This window comes from Prunus mume, linkage group LG2 (genome assembly GCF_029339155.1).
Source record: "Prunus mume cultivar Tortuosa linkage group LG2, ASM2933915v1, whole genome shotgun sequence".
NCBI lineage: Eukaryota > Viridiplantae > Streptophyta > Magnoliopsida > Rosales > Rosaceae > Prunus > Prunus mume.
Window position 1 is genome coordinate 26,364,095 of NC_142699.1, and position 24,344 is coordinate 26,388,438.

General features: G+C 39.6%; 5 protein-coding genes across 5 annotated transcripts; 4 read left to right on the top strand and 1 right to left on the bottom strand.

Moving 5' to 3' along the window:
* Positions 1 to 523: 523 nt before the first annotated feature.
* Positions 524 to 10,439, top strand: LOC103324197 (RNA recognition motif XS domain protein). Its single transcript, XM_008226237.3, has 4 exons — positions 524 to 1,700; positions 6,725 to 7,032; positions 9,645 to 10,022; positions 10,116 to 10,439. Exons 1-3 carry the CDS (start codon positions 1,075 to 1,077, stop codon positions 10,001 to 10,003), a joined length of 1,293 nt encoding a protein of 430 aa, XP_008224459.3. The 5' UTR covers positions 524 to 1,074; the 3' UTR covers positions 10,004 to 10,022; positions 10,116 to 10,439.
* Positions 10,440 to 12,132: 1,693 nt separating this feature from the next.
* LOC103324196 (FRIGIDA-like protein 4a) lies at positions 12,133 to 15,925 on the top strand. The gene is made up of 3 exons (XM_089045168.1): positions 12,133 to 13,378; positions 14,083 to 14,258; positions 15,126 to 15,925. The coding sequence occupies exons 1-3, from the start codon at positions 12,478 to 12,480 to the stop codon at positions 15,615 to 15,617; spliced, it is 1,569 nt and encodes a 522-aa protein (XP_088901294.1). The 5' UTR covers positions 12,133 to 12,477; the 3' UTR covers positions 15,618 to 15,925.
* A 1,180-nt stretch (positions 15,926 to 17,105) lies between these two features.
* Positions 17,106 to 18,458, top strand: LOC103324195 (Ribosomal L18p/L5e family protein). Its single transcript, XM_008226235.3, is given in 2 exon segments — positions 17,106 to 17,321; positions 17,324 to 18,458. Coding segments are annotated over 2 exon segments (1,020 nt in total). The 5' UTR covers positions 17,106 to 17,248; the 3' UTR covers positions 18,271 to 18,458.
* Positions 18,459 to 18,800: 342 nt separating this feature from the next.
* On the bottom strand, positions 18,801 to 19,559 carry FDC1 (2Fe-2S ferredoxin-like superfamily protein). Its single transcript, XM_089045169.1, has one exon. It carries the CDS (start codon positions 19,481 to 19,483, stop codon positions 19,040 to 19,042), a length of 444 nt encoding a protein of 147 aa, XP_088901295.1. The 5' UTR covers positions 19,484 to 19,559; the 3' UTR covers positions 18,801 to 19,039.
* Positions 19,560 to 19,962: 403 nt separating this feature from the next.
* Positions 19,963 to 24,133, top strand: LOC103324054 (cysteine synthase-like). The gene is made up of 11 exons (XM_008226090.2): positions 19,963 to 20,095; positions 20,489 to 20,552; positions 20,643 to 20,752; positions 20,898 to 20,955; positions 21,369 to 21,632; positions 21,734 to 21,871; positions 21,970 to 22,021; positions 22,868 to 22,947; positions 23,394 to 23,453; positions 23,582 to 23,662; positions 23,750 to 24,133. Exons 2-11 carry the CDS (start codon positions 20,511 to 20,513, stop codon positions 23,840 to 23,842), a joined length of 978 nt encoding a protein of 325 aa, XP_008224312.1. The 5' UTR covers positions 19,963 to 20,095; positions 20,489 to 20,510; the 3' UTR covers positions 23,843 to 24,133.
* Positions 24,134 to 24,344: the final 211 nt, after the last annotated feature.

Below are 24,344 nucleotides of genomic sequence, written 5' to 3' on the forward strand. Positions count from 1 at the left end.
ATTGTTGATAAATGAGCCGTTACCTTTATCTGATCGGTGCAGTCGAGTGGTTTGTAAATCATATAAAAATCATTCACGTATTTGGTTTAGCTGGCATCGAAATAGATTAGTGCAGAGTGGTTTGTTAAATCATAGCAAAACCAATGCATATATTTGGTTTAGTGTCGTAAAAACTGGTTGTCTATTATGTTTCGAATATACTCACGGTAACTTGAGCCTGAATGCCAACTCGGCTTCAGACCCAGTTGTATAGTAGTATAGTTCTGTGGTACAACTCAATCACGTGTTACTTCAAGCGTTTCTCAAATATTGAAAGAGGTGTTACTTCAAGCTTGTCTCAAATATTAAAAGAAACATTATATTGATGTTTATTTGACCAATAACATGCACACGATTATTAGTGAATACGCAAACAATTAACTTAGGATATAGAAAAGAACGTAGAATAGACACAAGTTACGCAATAACAAAACAGTGTTATTTCTTATTTCCAATTCAAAACTCGTTTCACACAAGTTTTTCTGCCTTTCCACACTTTCTCGAATCTCGGAACCAAAAAGAAAAACAGAACGGGGAATCCAGTAGAGTCCAGCTTTGAGTTGAGTCCTCTAAAACATAACCAGCTACCCCTAGTTTTTCCCACTTTCCCGAACTCCCAGCAGCATCTTCCTCATCCCTCTTTCTCCCACTTTCAGACTGAGCACTCTCTGTAGCTCTCCATTTTTATTAAATATTTTTTTGTTCCAAAATCCCTAGCCCCAGGATGGCCGGGGGTTCTCATCCCAAGGGCCCACTCCACAAGCCATCTTCTTCCTCCTCCGCCTCTAACCGCAAATCTCGCTGGGAATCTTCCCCCAACGCCGCTGCCGCCGCCACAGCCATCACCACCAAAAACAATCCACCCGACCCCAAACCCGTGAAGCCCAACTCCGGCCCATCCCCCAAACCAGGCGCAACCTCAACGCCGTCCCATCCCAAGCACCCGCCATCAGCCCCCTCTCCCGGACCCGCTCCGTTTCCCTTCCCGACCCGGCCGCTTTCGGCCCACCCCCTCCCCCAGTCTACGGCTTCCACATGCTCGAGCGCCGAACTTTCGTTCTCGCCGACGGCAGCGTTCGGTCCTACTTCGCTCTCCCGCCCGATTATCAAGAATTCCCTCCGCCCATGGACCCGTCCGGCCGGTTCTTGCCGTTTGGGCCTGGTGGACCGCCCGGGCCTGGTCCGGATTACTGGAACTCGCTCGGGCTCGATGGGCGTGGCCCCGCAGAGGGGCCCGCAAAGAGAAAGTACCCCGAAGAAGAGGACCAGAGGGATAAAGCAGGGGAATTTGGGATGCGCCGGCCGCAGTTTATGCAGCATGCCAATCCAAATGGGTTTCCGGTGGGTCCTGGTACCCGGGGAGAGTTTTTGGCGGGAACGAGTAGCCCGTTTCGGCGGGAGGCGGCGGACCAAGGCCGTGGTGGCGAGGAGGCGAGAGCTAACAAGTACATGAGGATTGGTGGTGGGGGTTATGAGAGTGCGGGATTTAGGCAAGGTGGTGGTGGTGAGAATGTGGTTCATAAGCATGTTCAAGTTGATCAGAGTGCGTTGAAGAAGGCGTTTCTTAATTACGTGAAGCTGATTCATGAGAATACGCAACAGAGGAAGATTTACTTGGAGGATGGGAAGAATGGGCGTCTGCATTGTCTTGCTTGTGCCAGGTCTGGTGCAAATTATTTGCTTTCTCTACGTTGCTGCTTTTAAAACATGTTTGTTGTTGATAGAATAATGTTTCATTGATTTCGGCATCTTCGGTTTATAGTGCATACTTAGGCTACGGGCTGTTGTAGCTGTTAAGTGTAGGATAGGTGGACGTGGATGAATTTTGAGAACTGTGTCATTTAAATTCTTCCCCTTTGCCATTGGATGAAATCGGTGGCATTTCTCTGGAAACGTTATATAGCCTACGCTCATTTTATAACGTTAGGAACAGCTAGAACAGTGCGTATTCGCTTTTAAAACATGTTTGTTGTTGATAGAATAATGTTTCATTGATTTCGGCATCTTCAGTTTATGGTGCATACTTAGGCTACTGGCTGTTCTAGCTGTTTAAGTGTAGGATAAGTGGAAGTGGATGAATTTTGAGAACTGTGTCATTTACATTCTTCCCCTTTGCCATTGGATGAAATCGGTGGCATTTCTCTGGAAACGTTATATAGCTTATGCTCGTTTTATAAGTTTGGAACAGCTGTTTGTTTTTTGTTGCTTACCAATGCATTGCTAGAATCGTCTATTGCATGGGCTGATGATGAAGTTGTAATGTATACATTTTGAAGGAGTATGGAGGGAAGAAAGGTAAGGGTGGAAGCTTTGATGTTGTAAGTGATAAGGATGCATAATAAAATTACAGCATAGATTTTAATATTGTCTAAGTCTGACTCACAGTGTGGTCAAATATGTTATACATAGGTAACTATAGTGAGACTTTTTCGTGGAGATATAAGTTATATGTATGTATTGAGGTTTTTTTATTATTTTTGTAAAATACAATTAGGATTATTGATTATGCTGCCCTTCTTGTTGTTGACACTACTTTTTGCATTAGCTGTTTGGTGAAATTTCAGGACAACTGTGTTGGTCAATTCCAATAGACCTTGGTACACATTTCTCTGCTTGCGTGTGTAATTTATCTGTGATCCTCTAGGATATGGTGGCCTTCCATCCAGTTTGCTAGACATGTGTGAACAAGGACATGTGCTTTGTGTTACGTGGTGGATATGAATTTTATTTATTTATATTTCTTGGTCTGGATGGATGTGAATCTAACTTGCTTTATTTGTCAATAATCAAAGGGCCATCTCTAAACATATTTATGAAAGTTTTACTTTGTTCAGGAAGTCTTAGTTATCTCCCCACTTTTATCTTATCGACTAAATGGGATCAGGAAGTTCCATTTCCTTACTGGTTAAGCTTTCCAGCACATGTATTAGGCTTTAGGAACAATCAAAAAAGACATTTCACTTTTGGTGGAGAATGAAGACTGGTTATCTCCTTGGAGAGAAAATCTCCCGCTTACCTTTCTCTAATAATAAGGCTTCCACTGTGTTTTTTTTTTAATGAGAGTTCATTGTAGGTTTCTGAAAGCTTGTTTACTGCTTTAGTGGAAGCAGCAGCTTTGTTATATGGTAGCTGCTGTTATAGTGTAACTTCAGGGAGGTTTTCATTTCATATGTCTTGGTTTGTTCTTTCTGTATGCAGCCGATATTTCTACTATCATCTCTTAGATTGGAACTCTACCTAGCTAACTTATTTTGATTCAGATGGTTGCAGTTGTTTTGATAAATTAGGCTATCTCCAAGGATGTAATGTTTGTTTTCTTTGAATATTATGCTTTTCTTAGATTTCCCTTTAGAAATCTAGACCCTGAAGGTGTTTGGAGTATCATCTGTCCTTTACTTATTGGGTAAGAAAGGCTGTATTATTTTCTACTTACGTCATTACTTTCAGTCTGTCAATTTTCCTACATTCTTATATAGGAAAGGTGGTTGCTGATTATTCCTATAGCTTTGTACATATTTGGGGCCATTATTTTTATGTTTTAGGACTCTGAGTTAGATGGTAGCACAAAATACCTGGTTAGTTTAGCCTAAAGTTGATTGAGATGAGCTTTTCTAGTGTTATCGAATGTGGTCTGGCCAGGCTAAGATTCAGATTGGGTTTGCTGGCTTATCAGAAATATATTTGACTTGAGTAAGCCTTGGGTCATCCCAGCTTATATCCCTGATTATTCAGTGCAATTGAATGGAAGTTGGATATGAGCATTTAATTTGATCCTTGCTTCGTTTCCATAAGTGTAGGTTGTGTCTCTATGCTTCTTTTAGATTGTTACCAGTGCTGTCTAACTTGTTGCAAAATGGGCACTGGCTCTTAGTTTCTAAACTTTTGAGGTCTAGAGGCTAAATTAATTCGATTGGATCTTTTTTTTTGTTTTTGTGTTTTGGTAGTTTGAAACCATTGGAATCCAATTTGTTTGATGGAGAATATGTATATGCATAAGAAAGGATCCTCATGACCTGTGCTTGTTGTTTAGTAGGATTTCGGTGGTTTAGAAGAGCTTATATTTCAACCTGTATTCATGGCATGTCAGTGAACAAACTTGTATTCTTGCCATTCCAAGATGAATCCATTGAAAATATTTAATATTTTCTTTCTTTCTCTGCTCTAGGACTTCTAAACTGTCAGTAGATTTTTGTTTCCAAATGGCTGTCTTTACTTGTTCTTCATTGATCTTGTATTGTGATGGATAGTAGCTGAGCGCATGTAAAGACTCATTTTTACTGTTTTTTTAATACTTGTTTGGGCCATGTGGTTTTGTAGATGTTATATGGTTCCATATTCTGGTTAGTGGATTGGTATTGGTTATACAGTGTACACAATAATTTCCATTTCTGTTTTCCTGAATCCTATCCCGTCATTGCTAGATATATAGAGTATGGAAATGTGTGAGACATAGATTTAGTAGAAAATGTGTTTTGAGCTTAATATTTTCTTTCTTTCTCTGCTCTAGGACTTCTAAACTGTCAGTAGATTTTTGTTTCCAAATGGCTGTCTTTACTTGTTCTTCATTGATCTTGTATTGTGATGGATAGTAGCTGAGCGCATGTAAAGACTCATTTTTACTGTTTTTTTAATACTTGTTTGGGCCATGTGGTTTTGTAGATGTTATATGGTTCCATATTCTGGTTAGTGGATTGGTATTGGTTATACAGTGTACACAATAATTTCCATTTTCTGTTTTCCTGAATCCTATCCCGTCATTGCTAGATATATAGAGTATGGAAATGTGTGAGACATAGATTTAGTAGAAAATGTGTTTTGAGCTTAATATTTTCTTTCTTTCTCTGCTCTAGGACTTCTAAACTGTCAGTAGATTTTTGTTTCCAAATGGCTGTCTTTACTTGTTCTTCATTGATCTTGTATTGTGATGGATAGTAGCTGAGCGCATGTAAAGACTCATTTTTACTGCTTTTTTAATACTTGTTTGGGCCATGTGGTTTTGTAGATGTTATATGGTTCCATATTCTGGTTAGTGGATTGGTATTGGTTATACAGTGTATACAATAATTTCCATTTTCTGTTTTCCTGAATCCTATCCCGTCATTGCTAGATATATAGAGTATGGAAATGTGTGAGACATAGATTTAGTAGAAAATGTGTTTTGAGCTTATTTTATTGGTAAGGACTCCATATGTGGATATTTCCTTTCGTTTTTTCCCTGCCCTTGTTGTCTTCTTGTTGTCTTCTGAGTTATGTCTGGAATGTGAGTCATGAACCATTCCATATGTAATGGTTGGCCTTGAATTTGTGAACTTTCACTCATAGGCTGCAGACAATTGAAGCTGATTAGCATGTTGACTTTAATTGTAAAAACATATGAGGCTGACTCTCACAATGGAAGTAATTTCCTACAGAGTCTTTCTCGGATTTTTATACTAATTTTCCTTTTTTATAGATACTTGTTCAGGACTTTGATGGGTGACATCTTTGTGGCTACATTTTTCTTTCCATGCTTTTTGTTCCCCTCCAATAAGTTGGGACTCTGTTGGCTTTGCGTTCTCGTGGTTTGAATTATTTGCAGTGTCATGTTTCTGTATGAACTAAGTTTACAAGAACCTCTTCCGAATTGCCTTTCATCACGATTGGAAGTAATAGTACTACCTCTGTCTTCTTTGTTCCTTTATAATTTTCAAAACCTAGACCACTTGCCATCACATTTGCATGAATCATTCGACATGGTTCATTAGAAAACTAGGAATTTCTCCATGTATGAGTCAAAGGGACAAATTATTGTTTGTTGAAATAATATTTATGCAAAGACTCGGAAAAGTCATTAAGCTATGCAGGTATGTGTGGTTCAGCTGACCTAGTTTGTGTGATTGTAATTAGTGGTAACTTTAGAAAGTGTTGCAGCAAAGGTTTAGAACCCAACTTTGCTTAACTAAGGATTATATGAGAGACTTCAGGATTGGTGTTTTGATGTTTGACTAGGAGAGCATGAAACATAAGCCCTCCTATGGTGCTGAGTTTACTGTTTACTTGTTTTCCCCTGTAAATTTCTGCGTTAGTTGTGGAAATTATGCACCATTGTGGTAAAACTAACCTTCTTTTGCTGCTGTGTAAGAGAATTTAGTTTGCATGAGTTACAGTTAGATGCATTTGTTGGCTTCTTATGTGCAGTAATTACTCCAATACATGATATTTTCTTATGGATGGTGCTAGGGTTCCTCGTGCAATCATTGCGTTATCTATGAATCTGAGGCTTGTGCTTGCGCATTTATTTGTGTATGCCCCAAGCATACGGAGCTATCCTTTTTCTGTTATAAATAATTTACCCAAAGGAGTTTTGTAAAAGAAGCTCAGTTTTGGTCATTTACACTTGCATGTCTTTGATTTGAAAGTTGAACTGTCCTTTTACCTAGGTGGCTAAAACCTAAATTTACTTATAAAGAATTTACCTTGTGTCAGGGTCTTACATTAGGTTATAACACCTAGGTGGATCTCATTTGATGAAACTATGAACCTGAATCCTTGCTTAAGATGATAGAATGATATCAGCTCATTAGTATACTCCTGGTAAATGCATCTTCTTCATTGCCCTTTTGAGTTCGAACTTAATGGGTCATAATGCTATCTGAGAGGTAAACCTGAAATACATGTTCAATTCCCTTGATATGCATAATTTCAGGTCTTCTAAAGATTTTCCGGATATGCATAGTCTCATCATGCACAGTTACAACTCTGATAGTGCTGACTTGCGTGTGGATCACTTGGGCTTACACAAGGCTTTGTGTGTTCTGATGGGGTGGGACTACCTGAAGCCTCCTGATAACTCAAAGGCGTATCAATTTCTTTCTGCTGAAGAAGCAGCAGCAAATGTGGATGATCTGATTATGTGGCCACCTGTGGTGATAATTCATAATACAGTTACGGGAAAGAGTAAAGATGGCCGCATGGAGGGTTTGGGCAATAAAGCAATGGATAGTATTATTAGAGGTATAGTTTCCTCCTTCATAGTTCATACTGTGCCATTCTTTATGCTGTTTCTATCAGAATGAACATGTGGATAGGTTGGGCCCAGGTCAAGTGAATACTCTGCATGCATCCTATTTTAGCCCTGAGCCCTTTATTTCAATCTGCAATTCTGGAGACCACTTTTGAAAAGATTAAATATCTTTATTGGATGGAGGCAACCCTTTCTTAAATACAGCATACTGCCTGTCTATTCCAGAGGATATCTCTGCTTTGTTATCTTCCTCCTGGAGAATATAGTTAATTAGTTTGCCATAGAATATCTCTCAAACTCCTCCAGTTTTCATTGTTATAAAGTCCGCAACTGTCACCTTTTATGGTTTGATTGATTTGAGTGCGGAAAGAAAGGGTCTTGCCGGTGTATGTGAATTAGTATTAGTGCCTCCATGATAATATATTGGTTTTGTTTTATATACTTCTGGAACTTGGGGGCATGGTTAGAAATCTTTGTTATGCAACTTCTTGACATGGCCTTCAAGCTGAGTGGCAAATATAGAAGGCATTTCTTCCCTTAGTTTGCAAGGATTAGGCCACATGAAGATTGCATATGTCATCTTCTTCTCCCATGTGCCATCATGCCATGCTTGTGTTCTACTTTTCTGCGGCAATTAAAGTATGGTTGAGATGAGCGTATGCCAAACTGATTCTATGCAGGGTTTCTAATTTATGTACTCCTTTTATTGCTTTACCTTCTAAAGCACCGGCAAGGAATTTGGGTTGGTTGAATCTCATTCTTCATTTTTAATGGTTCAGCCTATGGTTTGTCCTCCTGTTTGGGGTAATGGTCATTGTGTACATACCTGCTTAATTGCAATCTATTTTATTCTCGTTCTCCAGGGTTTGAGTCTGATGTCATCGTTTTTTAATCTACTCCCCCACCCTTTTTTTGATTAGTTTGACCTTGTTAACCATTTGTTTGATTTCGACTTTGGACAGAACAATTCCTAACTTCCATGGTCTAGTGACTTTGAAGACACAATTACTCTGTGGTCCAGTCCAGACCACAATTTGTTAACTTTAAGCCAATTAAGCTAACCTGTTGTGTTGACATTTAAGACTGCATTTCCTTACAAACCCTCCTATTTAATGGATTTATTCATTTTGAATTTTGTGTGATGATTAAATTAATCCTTGCACATAGGCTTGGCTTTTCCCCATACCTGTACAACTGCTCTTACTACTAGCTACGAATAAGGGAACCTGGGTTTGGCTTACCAGGATCTTGGACTTCCGATGTCAAAGATTAACAAGCGCAAAAAATTAGAGTCACTTTCAAGTTGTCTTAAGTTTTCTGTTTGTATTCCCAGGATCTTGGACTTCCGATGTCAAAGATTAACAAGCGCAAAAAATTACAGTCTCTTTCAAGTTGTCTTACAGTCTCTTTCAAGTTGTCTTAAGTTTTCTGTTTGTAAAATTTTGGTTTGTCATGCGGTGCATGAAAGGATTTGTTAATTCCCTATTCAAATAGGCTGGGTGTTGTCTCATGTTGAGTTATCTTGAGGGAGAAGAATGCTGGTGTCAATTGTCAGAACTTTTTCTGCCTTACCTAAACCTGTATGCACACTGGTTTTTGTTGTCTAAAAATCCTGAGCATGTTTTTTTCGTTTTACCTGGTATGTCACTATATGCATTACCTGACATGTGCACTATCACATCCTTTTCCCCTATTTTGGTGCATTGCTTGATCCTACATGATAAACTTCACTTCGTCCATGCACTTCAATTCCAAGCCATTCAGCCAAAAGTGGCAAATTGGGCCAAAACCTCCTACTGAACTGAGACAAACCAAGAAGGGCACTGTCTGGCAAAATGAGTAATGTTCTCTGATCTCCCATAGATAGAACCTAGATAAACTTCAAAGGTTTACTCTACATTTGATTTAAACTTTTGTTAAATGGTTTTCCCTTGTTTAATAGGTTTGGTTGCTATTTTAAGTAGTTTCTTTCTAACTCTCTAACTTTTTCTTAATATATGATTGCGGTTTTGTGCTTGGCTTTTTTATTCAACTGCAAAATGATGCCATTTGTATAGGCAAGTGACCCTAGCCTGGTTGTATTTAGAGTTTACTTGTGTTGCAAATAACATATAAGACTACTGCTACTTTGTTTTTGGTAGTTTATCCTCCGGTTACTGGATCTTATACCTTTTTTTTAAATTCTTTTTCTTTTATGCTTATGGACATTACAATTGTCTATCATCTTGTTATTAGTCGGGTATATTGGCTCCGTGCTTTTGTATGTATTTTCTGTTCATTTAGTCATGAGTACGTATGGTATGTTTTCCTTGCACCATGTGAGAGCCTTTTGACGCTGGTCTGGTGGTCATCAACAAAACCGTTTTCTTAAAGGTTCCTATCAATAGGGGGTTGTTTTAAGTAGCTTTGGATTTTCGATAGAGAATCTGAAGCTGCCTTTTATGGCTGCTAGCAGTCATTGTCATGGCATGTGGAACAAATTGAGAGGTTCCATTCTGAGCCTTGATGGCTTCATTGTGCACTGAGAGAATTTGCCCCCCCCCAAAAAAAAAAAGTCCTTTTGACAACTTACCTGTTTTCTTGTGGCATTTCTGATAAGCAGATCTTGGATTTGGGAGTGGCAAGTCAAAATCCTTGTATGGTAGAGATGGTCATTTGGGTATGACTCTGGTTAAGTTTTCGGGTGACGAAGCAGGCCTTAAGGAGGCCATGCGCATGGCAGAATTCTTCGTTAAGGACAATCATGGACGTAGGGCTTGGGCTCGTGTACAGCCCCCAACACTGGGCAGTAAGGATGACGAGAACAATCCATACCTTGTGAAGTTGGACGAAAAGACGAGGGAGAAAAAGAGGATTCTGTATGGCTATCTCGGAACTGCTTATGACCTTGACAAGGTTGATTTTGACACAAGAAAGAAAGTTGCGATTGAAAGCCTAAGGGAATACAAATCAACCAAGTAGATTCCTGGTGGCATTTAAGGTATTGTAGTTTATTTCCATATATCGTGTCATTTATTACTTAAATACATTATCATGGTGAAGGTGATGGAAGCTTTTTGTAATTCATGGACAGCATTCTCTAGTGCCGTGCGGCGGCAGAGTCCCTTCGGATGCCTGCCTATTATTCTTGGAAGTGTAATGGCCTGTCTTGGTTGGTACACAGCTTTTTCCTGCTACAGCTTTGCTGTATTCAGACACAAGAAGAGAATTCAAATTAGGAAGAAAAAAGATTTAGAGCGCTTGTATTTTTTTTGAACTTGTCTGACAATTGCAGCAAATAATTGTTTAATAATTAACTTGATTGAGCCTGTTGGAAGTTCAATTCACCAGGACCAGATTTATTTTCTACATGTTTTAATGTTTGATGTTAATGGGAAGGAAAATGTTAGTTGTAGTAGACTTTGATTGTCTGGTAGAGTCATAGGGGTCTTGCCTGTCATGTGACTTGGGGTCAATTTCTACGATCCCAATCCCTGGGACCTGTCTTTCCATGTCTAAATCCCCACCTCTCATGTGGGCTTGACAGTCCATTGGGCCTTGGACATATCAGTACAAGCCTATCGGAAAAAGAACATAAAGAATTTCAAAAAAAATTCAAAGGCTCGTCTGGTATCTTATTCAAAAAAATGAACTCAAATTTGGAAAATTAAAATCAGAAAATCACAAACCCTAGATTCCCAAATTGAAATTAACAAGAGAGAGAGAGAGAGAGAGAGAGAGATCTCAATTCTTTTGTTTATAAAATTGGGTCTTTAAGTTGTTTTTGAGTGAGCCATAAGCCCTTACTCAGTTTTTTCTGCATCTTGTTCTCTTGTTCAATGTTTAAAATTGAAGAAGATTTAAATGATAACAAAATAAAAAATTTGCCAGGCGGAGAGGCCATGGCTAACTTGATATGAATCTGTTGACTTCATCTGTTATCCCATATCAGTCCATCTCATACAAAAGGAGGCAAAGGGTTGAGATGTAAATCAGATCAAACTATACGATTCCCGTTAGATTTAATAATATATTATATGATTTCTCTTCATATAAGTAGCCTGAACTGAAAGTATTTTTTTCAAATTGCAAGGACTGCATCAGTTCCTAAACAGGAGGATGGACACACGTAACAAATTTTTGGCTGTTTGAAGACATAATTACTATTGCTCTAATTTATTATTATTATTCTATATGAATGATGCGTGTTTGAGTATTATTATTTTATCCACACAATTCATATGAGTATTTTGAGTATGTACAAATTAATTTGCAAGAGTAGGTGTGGATCTAGTATAAAGAATTTTGTTCCCATATAGTTTATTAGAGAAATAACTAACAAAGATTCCTTTTGTTGTTACTCATGGAGCCCGACCCGAGTCTGACTCAAAGACCGTGGTGTGTTGCCGTTATTGTAGACCGTAGATAGTGAATGTCTGATTCACGACTGATCATCATGCGCATGCGTCATTCTCGTCTCTTCTGTTCTGTCTCTCACGGGCTACATGATGCTCTTTTCTATGACAAGAACAATATTTTTTTAAACAAAAGAAAAAGAAAAGTGATGGATTGCATTATAATCCAGTCCTCACTTACGAGAATTTAATACCAATATACAAATAAGTATATAAGATTAATACAATAATGGAAATACAGTAACTACAAAGAATTAATCTAAATACAAAGGGGTTAATCCAAGCGTTATTAATGGACAAATCAAACTTAGACTTCGAATATAAGGGTTAATATTCTTAACTACTCAAGCCATAAACCCCGTTATTTAGAAGTGAACAAATCAAATTTAGACTTCAGATATAAAAATGAAAAAATTATTACTCATACCATAATTTACTAAAAATAACAAAATAATGTTATTTCCATACCACGTAAGTTTTGTTCCCACAAATGTTTGTCCTCACCCACACCTACCCGTCAATCTATCTCTTCTTTACTTTATCTGACTCTATCCATGTGGTGGTTTGAGTGGGCCTGCCCCACCCCACCACCTCCCCAACTCTTTACTTTCTCCAGCTTTTCATCCCCCACTCTCTCTCTCTCTACTTTTTCTCTCTCTGATCTAACTTCGGTTTCCGGGAAAGTGCTCCCCCTTCATCCAAACACCCCCTTATATCTTACGTCATCATTTTACTTTACCAAATTAGTATTCTTATCCTACGCACCCCCACCCTCCCGCTCACTTTAGCGCCTTCTCCCGCCACGGCGCATTCTAGTAGCTGCTTTTGAGACGCCTCTACACGTGTCTTCCCCTCATCCACCCACGTCATCGCAATGTCTTCTTCTTTCTCCTGTCCACGGCTACCTTTAGCTTAAGCTCAGCTCAGCTTGCTTTATCTCTCTCTCTCTCTCTCTACCTCCAAATTCTAGGGTTTCTACTTCTCTCTTCCCTATCTTGTTCGCTTGGCTACTACTGAGCTAGACCGTACTACGACAACCAGATGGGGTCGATCCCCGATCCCGGCGAGTTGACAGAGTTGACTCCGCCGAGCTTCGACGAGTTCCAGAGGCAGACCTCTCTCATGACCAGCTGTACTCTACTGTGGAAGGAGCTCTCGGACCACTTCACGTCCTTGGAGCAGAATTTACTGAAGAAATCTGAGGCCATCAAGCGCAAAATTCAAAACCTAGAGCAGGAGACCAAGGAGTCACTCGACGAGCTCGAGCAGCGGGAGGTCACAATCATGGAGAGCGTAGAGATCGCGGTCGGAAAGGTCGAGAAGAGCAAGGAGGCCGCGCTCAAGGTCTTGAAGAGAGGTCGCTCCGACGACGACGATGGAGAGGTGGACGACAACGAGGGATTGCTGATGAATCTCAAGTCCTTGTGCTTGAAGATGGATACTGGACGGTTCTGGAGGTTCGTGACGGCGAGGAAGAAGGAATTGGAGGCTCTGAGGTCACAAATGCCTCTGGCTTTGGCTGATTGTGTTGATCCGGCGAAGTTCGTGCTCGAGGCGATATCGGAGGTGTTTCCGGTGGACAAGAGAGTTGACAAGAGCGAGAGGGGTAACGATTTGGGATGGGCTTGCGTTCTGGTTCTGGAGTCTCTGATTCCGGTGGTGGTCGACCCGAAGATCGGAAAATCAAGGCTTCTGGTGACGCCGACCGTGAAGGAACGTGCCAAGGAGATCGCCGAGACTTGGAAGGCCAGTTTGGAAGAGCGAGGTGGCATTGAGAACGTGAAGACTCCTGATGTTCACACGTTCCTGCAGCATTTGGTGACTTTTGGGATTGTGAAGGAGGAGGATGTTGATTTGTACAGAAAACTTGTGGTTGGGTCGGCCTGGCGCAAGCAGATGCCTAAGCTGGCCGTTTCGCTTGGCCTCGCCAAGAAAATGCCGGGTGCGTTGCTAATTCTAACTTGTTCTTTTTTATTTCTTGTGCTATTAGCCATGTCTAGTTTTCCATGTAATTCGTTGGCCATTGCTTGGTTTTGTTTAGAGCTTATGGAAAATATGTGTTACCATTTGTACCTATTTGAGCTCTATATGTAATGGATAAATTGGCATGCTTCGATATGGTTACTGGTTAGTAAATTTTGAGCAAGGCTTATGGGTTTGATCAGGTCAGGTTATTTCTATGTGGAAATTTCTGCTCTTTCCAATGATAAATTTGTATAATCGTTTCATCAGTGTTGCATATTATCACCATTATTCTTCAGCTATTCCCAGTTTACTTGTTTATTTCTTACTTCGCATATGACTGTATGATGGATCTAACCTCTATCCCTAACGATTTTAAGTGCAAACCTCTTACCAGTCTTTGAATCATAGCTTGTGGATGGTAACTGTAAAACCTAATCAATGTTTTATGTCCACATGCTTTGTAATCACTTATGAGCTCAAGTCTCCCCCAAACTTTAATGTTTTTTTTTTCTCAAAGATTTTGACATTTTGAAGATATCTCATTGACCGTGTAATAGTTTTGCAAATATATTAAGTTTTCTGTCTGACTTTCTTGTGAATGTTTGGATATGGTTCATTATGTGTACAGTAAGAGGGCCCCTTCACTAGATTGTAATGTATAGAAGCTGTTGATATGTGCAGATATGATTGAAGAATTAATCAGCAGGGGACAACAGCTTGATGCGGTACATTTCACTTATGAAGTTGGACTTGTGCACAAGTTTCCTCCTGTTCCTCTGCTGAAAGCTTTTCTGAAAGATGCTAAGAAAGCTGCAGCTTCTATTATGGAAGATCCCAATAATGCTGGTCGAGCTGCGGTATGATTTTAATCATTGCACCCTATTGGTGTTGCTTGATCCTGCATGTTGTGACTTTCAGTCGTGAATATGCTTCTCAAAGTGGTGTCTGGTTCTTTCTTTACAGCATTTCAAATTCCAGTTATGTGTCTGTGGGTGGGGGAGAGAGGGGGTTGAATCCCCTTCCCACCTTCTCATTCCCACAAATCCCTGTTTTTTTTCCCTTCTCAAATGATTGGGAGGGGAGAGATGGAGGGAGAGAGGGGAAAGAAAAGGGAATGTGAAAGGAACTTTTCCCTTGTTTGTGTTTTAAGGAAGGTAGAAAGGGAATTTCCCCACCCCCACAAAAGCTCTCTCCTCTAATGGAGAGGATGGTAACCATCTACAAAAAATACATAATATCAACATCTTACCCTATATTAATTATTACATATGAGTGAAAAGTCAATGTCTAAATTTCCACTCTCCATTTCAAACATGAAGAAATTTCTTCCATGCAATTCTTCCTTTATCATTTCATATTCATGCTTGCTCTTATAGTGTTTATCCCTGGTTTTTATCTTATTGTTGGAACAAGTATATATACTGAAAAGTTTTGGGACAACAAACTCCTGCTATTGGAGTGGAATTTGATTTCCACTTTATGTGTCAGTTAACTGGTGAAGCAGTAGGAATAATCAGGTATAATACATCTTGTTATGGATGTCTTGATGATGAGGCATTCTGCAGTCATTCACATCCTTGTGTCTCATTTCTGATTTCTTCAGAAAAATGTCCTTAGAAGTGCATGAACTTCAGTCTCCTTTCCTCATATGCAGAATAATCAAACCTGTAGAAACCTGCGTTTTCATTTGATCACTAATATTTTCTTTATTACTTTCTGTGCAGAACCTAGCTGGACGCAAAGAGCAGTCGGCACTCCGAGCTGTCATCAAGTGTATTGAAGATTACAAACTTGAGGCAGAATTTCCTCCAGAAAACCTCAAGAAGCGCCTTGAGCAGCTAGAGAAGGTGAAACCAGAGAAGAAAAGGCCAGCTGCAGTCCCTGCCAACAAACGAACACGAGCCAACAATGGAGGTCCCATGCCTCCAGCCAAGGCTGGACGCTTGACGAATGCATATGTGTCTTCTTTCCCTACACCTCCTCCGACGTTTGTCAGGTCTCCTTCCCATGCTCAGTATCCTGCTGGGTACTCACCGTACCATTCCCCACCCACCATGTATGGCAGCAGAAGCCCACCAACCAATCCTTATGCGTACTCCCCTGAAGCCGCCCCTCCACTTGCCGGATCATATCCTGGAGCTCCCATGAACTATCCTGCATACGGGGGTTATGGCAATGGTATGGTACCAGCTTATCAGCAGGCTTACTACCGATAGATAATGACAGACTCTTGTGAAGATGGTAACCACTGATATGATGACTCATCCCCAAATCTCATCCTCTTTTTATAATGGCTTGTTTGTAATCACTAACCGTTTAATGGTAGCGATGTCTGTGTGTGTTAATCATAATATTTTTCTCATGCTTCTTGCCATCTCATGGCGGGAAGCTGTATTTCTAATGTTGATCAAACTCTAGTAGTACTAGGTGATTGTGAAAAGTTGTTAGGATGACTGAAAAACATCAACGCAAGGTACCACTCTACTGTTATTCAGTTTAGTTGTAGGACTGTTACTCTTCTCTATGCTGCTCTTTCTCCCTCTTTTATTCTTGGTTGTGTTCAAATTGAACAAAATGTCATTGCATGCTTTATCTTTCAGGCATGAAATGTCGAACTTTTGCTAGGCTGAATATTTCTAGGGCCTTGATCAGTTTACACAACCATAAGCAAAAGTTAAACTCGATCCAAGTTGTAAGGTGCAGCACATCAGTGGGATTGATCTCTGCAGGTGGTTAGGTTAGCTATGAGATGTTCTTGTTTGTTTCAAGTTAAACCTTAAAATTAAGATATAAGAGCAGAAAAGCCTCTCTTTGGAAATCAAATTTCATTTTGTTTAAAGAATTCTTTTACCAAAACTCAATTTCACGGCTTTCCTTATGCATTTTTATTCCTTGAATCCATATAATTTTCCTTCCCCGTTATATGTCTCAACTCGTAAGTGACTTTGGTCATCCAATTAATCTGTTAGTCAGTCAACAGTGTCCAGTGTAAAAGGACTTGACTTGCAGATAAGTGAGATCTCAAGTTCGAAACCTCATGGCAACTTATATACATGTGAGAAAACTCCCCTTTCCCTTCCTAATTGTGGCAACCAAAAAAAAAATCCGTTAATCAGAAATCTTTCCAACAACAAATACCGAGTAAGTAAGCCGATTGTTTTCTTCAACTATTGAAGAGTTATTTGTGTTCTCTTTCTTAACATTTTAAATGGGCCATGCTTGGCACAAATTTTGGTTTTAGAATCTTTTTTTTCTTTTGGCACGGTTTGTGCATAGACGAAAGCGGCTCGTAAATTCAAGTTAAAATGGCGGGTTTATGAGGTCTAGCTCAAGTGGCATGAGTGGGATTGGTGGATCAGAGAAGATAAATAATCAAAAGTGTATAGGGTCGTCCATCCTTCACGACCACGAGTTTCGTTCTCATCATTTGACAAAGAAAGCAACTTCCTTCGTCCCGGTTTGATCAGCTACCACTGGCTTACGCATTTGTAAGACCTGAGTTGGGTCCTATGATCAACCAATGACCAGTTTTCCCCATGCAACGAACCTAGCACACTTGAGCGTCAGTGTCAGTGGGTTGGAGAGAGAGAGAGAGAGAGAGAGAGAGAGAGAGAGAGAGTGCTCCATTTCAGCTGGTTGGGACGACAGTTATGAAGAAAGGATAGTTTGGGATAGCGTAAACGAGGTATAGCAGTCGTTGCCGACTAACTGTTTGATGCTTTGCTCCTTAGACAACAACAACTCTCTTTGCTCAAATCTAGATATAATACTTGAACCCCGTTAGTCTTCGAAATTGCACGGCTTGGTCTTTACTACTTTTTAGTGGCGGTCTCAACTGACCTCCGTGATGTTCTTCAAGAGAGGAATCACATTTGCTTCAGTAGTATATCCGCATTTCCTTTCGAGGGCTCGTAGTTTGGCCCCAAGTCCAACACCACCTTTCCCATTCTCCATCGTTCTGAACAAGTTTCTAATTATTCGAGTAGCTTTCATCTTTCTCCGCTGTTTCCTTCCGATGCTAAACCTCATTCCGACAGCTATGATATTGAGCTTGTTGACCATGATGCATGGCGGGTTTCATCGGGTTTGGCACTAGCAGGGTGTGGAACGGAGGGGACGGCGTTGGAATCCAGTTACTTATCGGAGGAATTGGTTGATGAACCGGTTGATAATTGCTCTCTACCTGTCGAGGGTGATTTTGATGACATTGATAATATGAGGATTCGAGGCAGTCTTTTCTATAAACTCGACCGCGATTCCAAAGAGTATGAAGAGTATAATTTCGACTTTCATGGTAGGAAGAAGTCTTCTAAGCAGAAGGATGATCCAAAGGAAATTAAAAGGAAGAGTAATGAGCTCAAAGAAAGCAAAACAGACAGCCCAATTCGGGATTTATTCTCTAGAAGTGAAAAACAAGGTAGAATTGCCAACAATTCTCAGCTTGATGAAATGGACACTGCTTGTGTTGGGAAGAAGAAGCTGAGGACTCCGACTTATAACCAGCTAACAGGTCCTTTCCATGAGCCGTTTTGCCTGGACATTTACATATCGAAGGCGTCTGTTCGTGCTTGTATTATTCACCGAGTGGCCAGTAAGGTTGTTGCTGTGGCCCATTCCATATCAAAAGACATGAAATTTGACCTTGGTTCGACTAGGAATGCAGCTGCTTGTGCTGCTGTTGGGGCAGTTCTGGCTCAGAGGGCATTGGCTGATGATATCCACGATGTGATTTACACACCAAGGAAAGGGGAGAGATTGGAAGGCAAGCTTCAACTTGTGCTTCAGTCTATCATTGATAATGGCATTAATGTGAAGGTGAAGTTAAAGCAAATAACAAGGAAGAAACCCAGTTCCTCATATTCAGCTTAGGAGCACATGGTTTGCTATTCTGATCAAGCCAATCTTGCTACAATAAGCTCCGTATGTTTCATTTAAAAAAAACAAAACAAAACCGTGTTTGTGATTTCTACATGGCTGGATGTTCTGGGCTGTTGTGGTGGTGAATTCAATTCATTTTATGAGATATAAAAGCTGGCTTAGCCAATTCAACAACAAAAGTTCTCTGCTTTGAAATGACTTTCCGGGGAGCTAAGCAATCAGCCTGATGGTGTAAGATACAGGCAAACATGGCACTTTATCGTGTTCATCGCAGGCACTTGAATTCCCTAGCATTGTTAATACAAATTTAGGATCATCTTGCCATATCTCTTGTGGAACTATTGGTCTAAATTTCTTTCTTTGTAATCTATAAATTATAATGATAATTTTTTTTCTCTTTCTGCATTGTGTATGTGCAATATGTCATTATTTGGAATGAAGCCGGAGAAATTATTGCACCCATAATCTGTTTAACTTAAATAGATTCTGTCACTACGATCTGCCATTTCACTAGGAGGAGAAAAAGCAATAAACTTCAGGTATATATATACATAAATTGCTCCCTCCAGGTAATAACCAATCCATTCAAAGGCCTATCCAATCATATGACTAAAACAAAACACAAACTGATAGCAGCAGCACATACCATTTATAATTGATAAAACAAAACTAAAAGGCAGGCCTTTTCAGTTGTATTCAACAAACCATAACAATACAAACATGGGTCAAATCAAAAACCCAGTTGCCAAAATCCAAAATTTCAGTCATTAGCTGTTGCTAATTGCAGAGATAGCAGCTCATCTTCTGGAATGGTCCTAATGTGACAATCCGACTGTGGGTACGATACACACAGCAAGGTATACCCACCTTCCACCACATCATCACTCAGCATACCTTCACTCTGATCAACCTTCCCACTCACAAGCCGTGCAGGGCAAGTCATGCACACCCCAAGCTTGCAATCATGCGGCACAGATAGCCCAGACTCCAATGCCTTTTCTAGAATGGTCTCATCAGCCTCCACCTCAAGCTCAGTAGACAAACCCTCGTGCTCTACCACCACCTTGTAGGATCCGACGGTGCAGGATCGCCGTGACAGGTGGCGGGGCCGGATATTGAGCTGGAAGGAAGCAGAGAGTCTGGTTGTGTGTCGTTGTTTTGGGAGAGTGAAAGAAGGAGATGGAGTGAAGTGAAAGGCCGCCATAGTGTTGGGTTTTTTGAGGTGGGAAATGAGGGGAAGGGTTTTGTGGCAATGCAGCTAACTATGCTAGTGACGTTTATGGTAGGGGGAAAGGATAAGGTTTTGTAAAGTTGGTGTCTTGTTTTGTGGTGGTTTATTTAGGGGTTTGGGTAAATTGGGTTTGGAAACAAAACAAAAAACTCTTACTGGGTTTTACATTTAAGCCAGAGCCCATGTCATCCAGTGTGCAAATTTACAAGGAAAAAAGTTGAAGTGGAAATGACAATTTGTCAAACCAGACAACTCTTTCACATTTCATAGTCTATGGCGCATTACATAATGTGAACTTTTTTTTGTACTGACATAAATTTGTCAAATTTGGAATTTGGAAGCTCGTGATCAAATCCATATCACATACCGTGTTTGCCCAAAACAGTTGCAGGGCCAGAAATCGGGCTAGATTCAATATAAGGCCCCCCCAAAAACTAGTATTTATGACGTCATATTTCAGATTCACGTATATATATATATATATATATATGTACGATAATTGGTTCTCGTAGCTCCATTGCTTCATCTTCTTAACAGGTCTCGCGGTCATCAGCTGTGAGGTGGTGCTTCTCTGTTAGTGTCCAGGTGATATCCTCCGTCTTAATCTCTTAATTAATTGTTAATCGTACCTCTAGAACTCATCTCGTTTCACCGATCGCGTCCGCGATAAGCTTATGATTCTGCAACTGAACTCGTTTCTGGGGTTTTCAGAACAAAACACGTTAAAACCAGCAACAAAATCCACTTTTCTGATCATAATCAGATAACGAAATTCATAAAAGAAGGGAAATTAAAACATATCAAAGAATTTTCGTTGATCTTTTATTCAATTCCCAATTGATAGTTGGTTCCTTTTCTTGTGTTAAATGATTGTTTTAGACTTTTCTGTGTTAGGTGGATTTATTTATAAAAAAAACATTTTAAAGAAAAATAACTTTCTTATGAAGAATTAATTTGTTTGTTTGTTTTTACTTGCAGTAATCTGCACAGAGAAACAAAAATGGCAGTTGAGAAGGCTGGCATAGCCAAAGATGTTACTGAAGTAAGTTATCCTGGTTTTATGTACACTAAAATGAGTTGGAGTTGAGTGGTTTGTGTATGATGATATAAACCTCTGTTTCATTGTGTATAGTTAATTGGAAAAACCCCATTGGTGTATCTGAACCATGTTGTGGACGGTTGTGTTGCTCGTATCGCTGCCAAATTGGAAATGATGGAGCCCTGCTCTAGTGTAAAAGACAGGTATAGACTTTGAGTTGCATGTCTTTCTACTTGGTCTTTTTCTTTTTTAATGATTATGCTTACTGGTTTCAGGGCAGCGATGACTTGAAAATATTGTGTTTTGATGATTTTTTAAAGGTTCCTAATTATGGGGAAAAAAATGCAGGATTGGCTATAGTATGATTGCAGATGCAGAGGCGAAGGGGCTTATTACACCAGGGCAGGTTGGTTGTTTGATAGTTAGGTAGGAGTGTTATGTTTTGAAGAACTTGTGCATGAAAAAGGGGAGGCGGTTTATGTTTTGAAGAACTTGTGCATGAAAAAGAGGAGGCAACCGCCTCCCCCATATTCTATGCTTAGTTTCTCCACTAGCATGTTTCTTTTTTCAATTGCTATTGATGAAAAAGATGCAACCATGCTTTTAGCATGGGATGTTTTAGCTAGAAACATAAGTGGTCTGCAGTGTCTCTGAAATTGTGAACCCTTTAATAATAGTCTGAATTTTGTATAACTACCACATTGTTTGGTTTCACCAATTTTTTGAGCATGCTAGATGCATGATTTGAGATTTTGATTTGATGGAAATTGTGAGCTGACAGATATTACTTTGACTTTGGTTGGTCTGTGTTTGCTGAAGAGTGTCCTCATCGAGCCAACAAGTGGTAATACTGGAATCGGGTTAGCCTTCATGGCAGCAGCTAAACGCTACAGGCTTATCATTACAATGCCTGCTTCAATGAGTCTTGAGAGAAGAATCATCCTCCGGGCCTTCGGAGCTGAGTTGGTTCTCACAGATCCTGCGAAGGGCATGAAAGGTGCTGTCCAGAAGGCTGAAGAGATATTGGCTAAGACACCTGATGCCTACATGCTTCAACAGTTTGAAAATCCTGCCAATCCGAAGGTGTTTGCTCAATAAATTCCATAGCATATGTAGTTGATGCAACTGAAAAACAAAAGTGGTCTTGTGTTTGGAAAAAAGTTATGTGATTTGTGTTATTGTAGGTGCATTACGAAACCACCGGACCAGAGATATGGGAAGGTTCAGGCGAGAAAGTAGATGCTTTTGTTTCTGGGATAGGTACAGGTGGAACTATAACAGGTGCAGGGAAATTTCTAAAAGAGAAGAACCCTAACATAAAGGTTAGCTTTGAGTCTTAGCTTGAACAATAGTCTGTATTTTCTTCCCGTTTAAATGCTCTTTTACTTTGTCTTATTGTTTTTCTTTTCCTTAATGTTAGCTGTATGGTGTGGAACCAGTTGAAAGCCCTGTCCTAACTGGAGGAAAGCCTGGTGAGCTATACTGCATTGCTTTTCTGTGATTATTTGCATGCCTTGCATAATATAGTACCTGCAATTTACTTAGAGACCTTTTCCATAGTTTAGGCAAAAGATTATGCAAGTAATGAACTGTCTAATATGCTCCTTTGGTCTTAATGCATTAATAAGTTTTACTACTTATCGAAAAAAATGCACATTAACAAGGCTCATTTGTAAGAACCATTTTAGGGAGTGGGTGAAGTTCGAAATGTGTGTTCTTTTATGAACATTCATTAGCGAAATGGAAATAATTTAAAGTATAAGCAACAGATGTTCATAACTTCATGTAGGATTTACAGTCTCAGGAATGTGATACTTTCTGATGGAGATAGGGCTGTAATAAACAGTTGAAGTACTAATCTCAGATGTGACTGACAGCGTAGATGGGAGTTTCTCTGAGGGATAATCAGTTACTACTTTGGTGGAATGAACCTTCTGCTTATGTTCTTTTAGTGCTAGAATGTTTAAAGAATCTTACTTTCTGTAGCGTCTGCCTTTCAACTTTAATTGGCTTCTGAATGATATACTGCAAAGTTTGTCTAGGAGATAATCCTTCTAGTGCTGAGCTTGGAAACCCAATTCCACCACATAGTGAAAATAATTTGGATTTCCTCAAGCTTATGCATAAACATACATATCTTCAAATAACTCTTAACTGATGAGTCTATTTATATATGGAGGTTGATTCTATTTTCTTTTTAGCTCCTTTTTGTTTATTCTAGTGTCAAAATTTAAATGTTCTTTTATTTGAAATAGAAGAAGGAAATCTGGTATTTGCATGTTGTTGATGTTAATTATTATACTCATTCTAATTTAAAGGTCCACACAAGATCCAAGGAATAGGAGCTGGTTTTATCCCGGGTGTTTTGGAAGTCAACATCATTGATGAAGTTATTCAAGTGAGGCTCAAATGCTTTTGTATTGATCTTAGTTCCTCATATTATATAAATCATGACATTTTCGTTTGTGATACAATCATTCCTCGTAATGATGCACAGGCCGGAAATATTGTGTTTGGTAGCGTTATGATGTCAAAAGTTATGAATGGCCATTGATTTCCGTGAGCTCATGTAAACACAACCATTTATTTGTCATTTGGAATGCCTGCGTGATACCAAAAAATGTCCAAACATAATCTAATTTCAGTAACTGGGTGTCATGCACATTAAAATGCATGTTTACTACGTGCTTTGAAGCTATTACTTTTATGACTCCATCAATAGGGAAAAAAGCGTTGTTATAAAGTATAAGATAGAAAGCTCAAGGGCAGTTACACGTCGATTATTAGTTTGTCTTAACAGCTATAACTGCTTCCTGTTTACCAAATATCTGTGATGTCTTGCAGATATCAAGTGATGAAGCAATTGAAACTGCAAAGCTTCTTGCACATAAAGAAGGTTTGCTTGTAAGTTCTTAACCTAACAACCAGCTGTAGTGAGTTAGTATTTGTGTTTTTTAAAATTTCTGTCATATTTATGTATCAATCATTGTATGTCCAGTCTTTCTATTGAACTTATTGCATTATCTTTCCAGGTCGGAATATCATCCGGAGCTGCTGCCGCTGCTGCAATCAGGATTGCAAAGAGACCAGAGAATGCTGGAAAGCTCATTGTTGTAAGTTGGATTTTATTTCTATTGACCTTGTGTTGGCATTTTATTCAACTGCTAATTTCTCTCTCCATCTACTTAAATGCGTTGTAGGTGATTTTTCCAAGCTTTGGGGAGAGGTATCTGTCCTCTGTACTGTTTGAGTCGGTGAGACGGGAAGCTGAAAGCATGACTTTCGAGCCCTGAGCTGTTCCCTTGTTTCTGGCTGCCTCAAGTTTCAACCAGTGAATCTGAATTAATCAGGCTTCTCTACTTAAAGTAGGATTATCCCCCTGTTTTTTCTTCTTCCTGTTTTAATCCGAAAACATGGTCTCTAACCTTTGAACCCTGATCTGTTCTCTGGTTTTAGGCTGGTTCATTGTTTTGTCTAGTGAATCTGTAGTGAGCACACTTCTGAAGTCAAAGTTGGATCTTGTATGATCAGTTTCCTTTCACTGTTTCATTTTAATAATAAAGCCGCCAATGAGATTGATTAAATTTGTTTAACATCTTAGAGCGTATCGTCAGTCGTGACACTGTAGGGCCCACACACCTCTACGGATGTGAGTGCCTGAGGCAATTTACGCTGGCATTCTGCTTCAAAATCGACCCTGCTAATGATTGGAGGATGCATGGTTTTAAGATAGCCACAACATTACAGGGGCTCCTTAGGAAATTACAAGTTTGTATCAAATCATACCAAACGAGC

Coding starts and splice junctions, on each gene's coding strand:
- LOC103324197 (XM_008226237.3), top strand. CDS start 1,075: ATGCTCGAGCGCCGAACTTTCGTTCTCGCCGACGGCAGCGTTCGGTCC. Junction 1,701..6,724: donor CATTGTCTTGCTTGTGCCAG/GTCTGGTGCAAA, acceptor GCATAATTTCAG/GTCTTCTAAAGATTTTCCGG. Junction 7,033..9,644: donor AATGGATAGTATTATTAGAG/GTATAGTTTCCT, acceptor TCTGATAAGCAG/ATCTTGGATTTGGGAGTGGC.
- LOC103324196 (XM_089045168.1), top strand. CDS start 12,478: ATGGGGTCGATCCCCGATCCCGGCGAGTTGACAGAGTTGACTCCGCCG. Junction 13,379..14,082: donor CCTCGCCAAGAAAATGCCGG/GTGCGTTGCTAA, acceptor TGATATGTGCAG/ATATGATTGAAGAATTAATC. Junction 14,259..15,125: donor ATAATGCTGGTCGAGCTGCG/GTATGATTTTAA, acceptor CTTTCTGTGCAG/AACCTAGCTGGACGCAAAGA.
- FDC1 (XM_089045169.1), bottom strand. CDS start 19,483: ATGGCGGCCTTTCACTTCACTCCATCTCCTTCTTTCACTCTCCCAAAA.
- LOC103324054 (XM_008226090.2), top strand. CDS start 20,511: ATGGCAGTTGAGAAGGCTGGCATAGCCAAAGATGTTACTGAA. Junction 21,633..21,733: donor AAAATCCTGCCAATCCGAAG/GTGTTTGCTCAA, acceptor GTGTTATTGTAG/GTGCATTACGAAACCACCGG. Junction 23,663..23,749: donor ATGCTGGAAAGCTCATTGTT/GTAAGTTGGATT, acceptor AATGCGTTGTAG/GTGATTTTTCCAAGCTTTGG.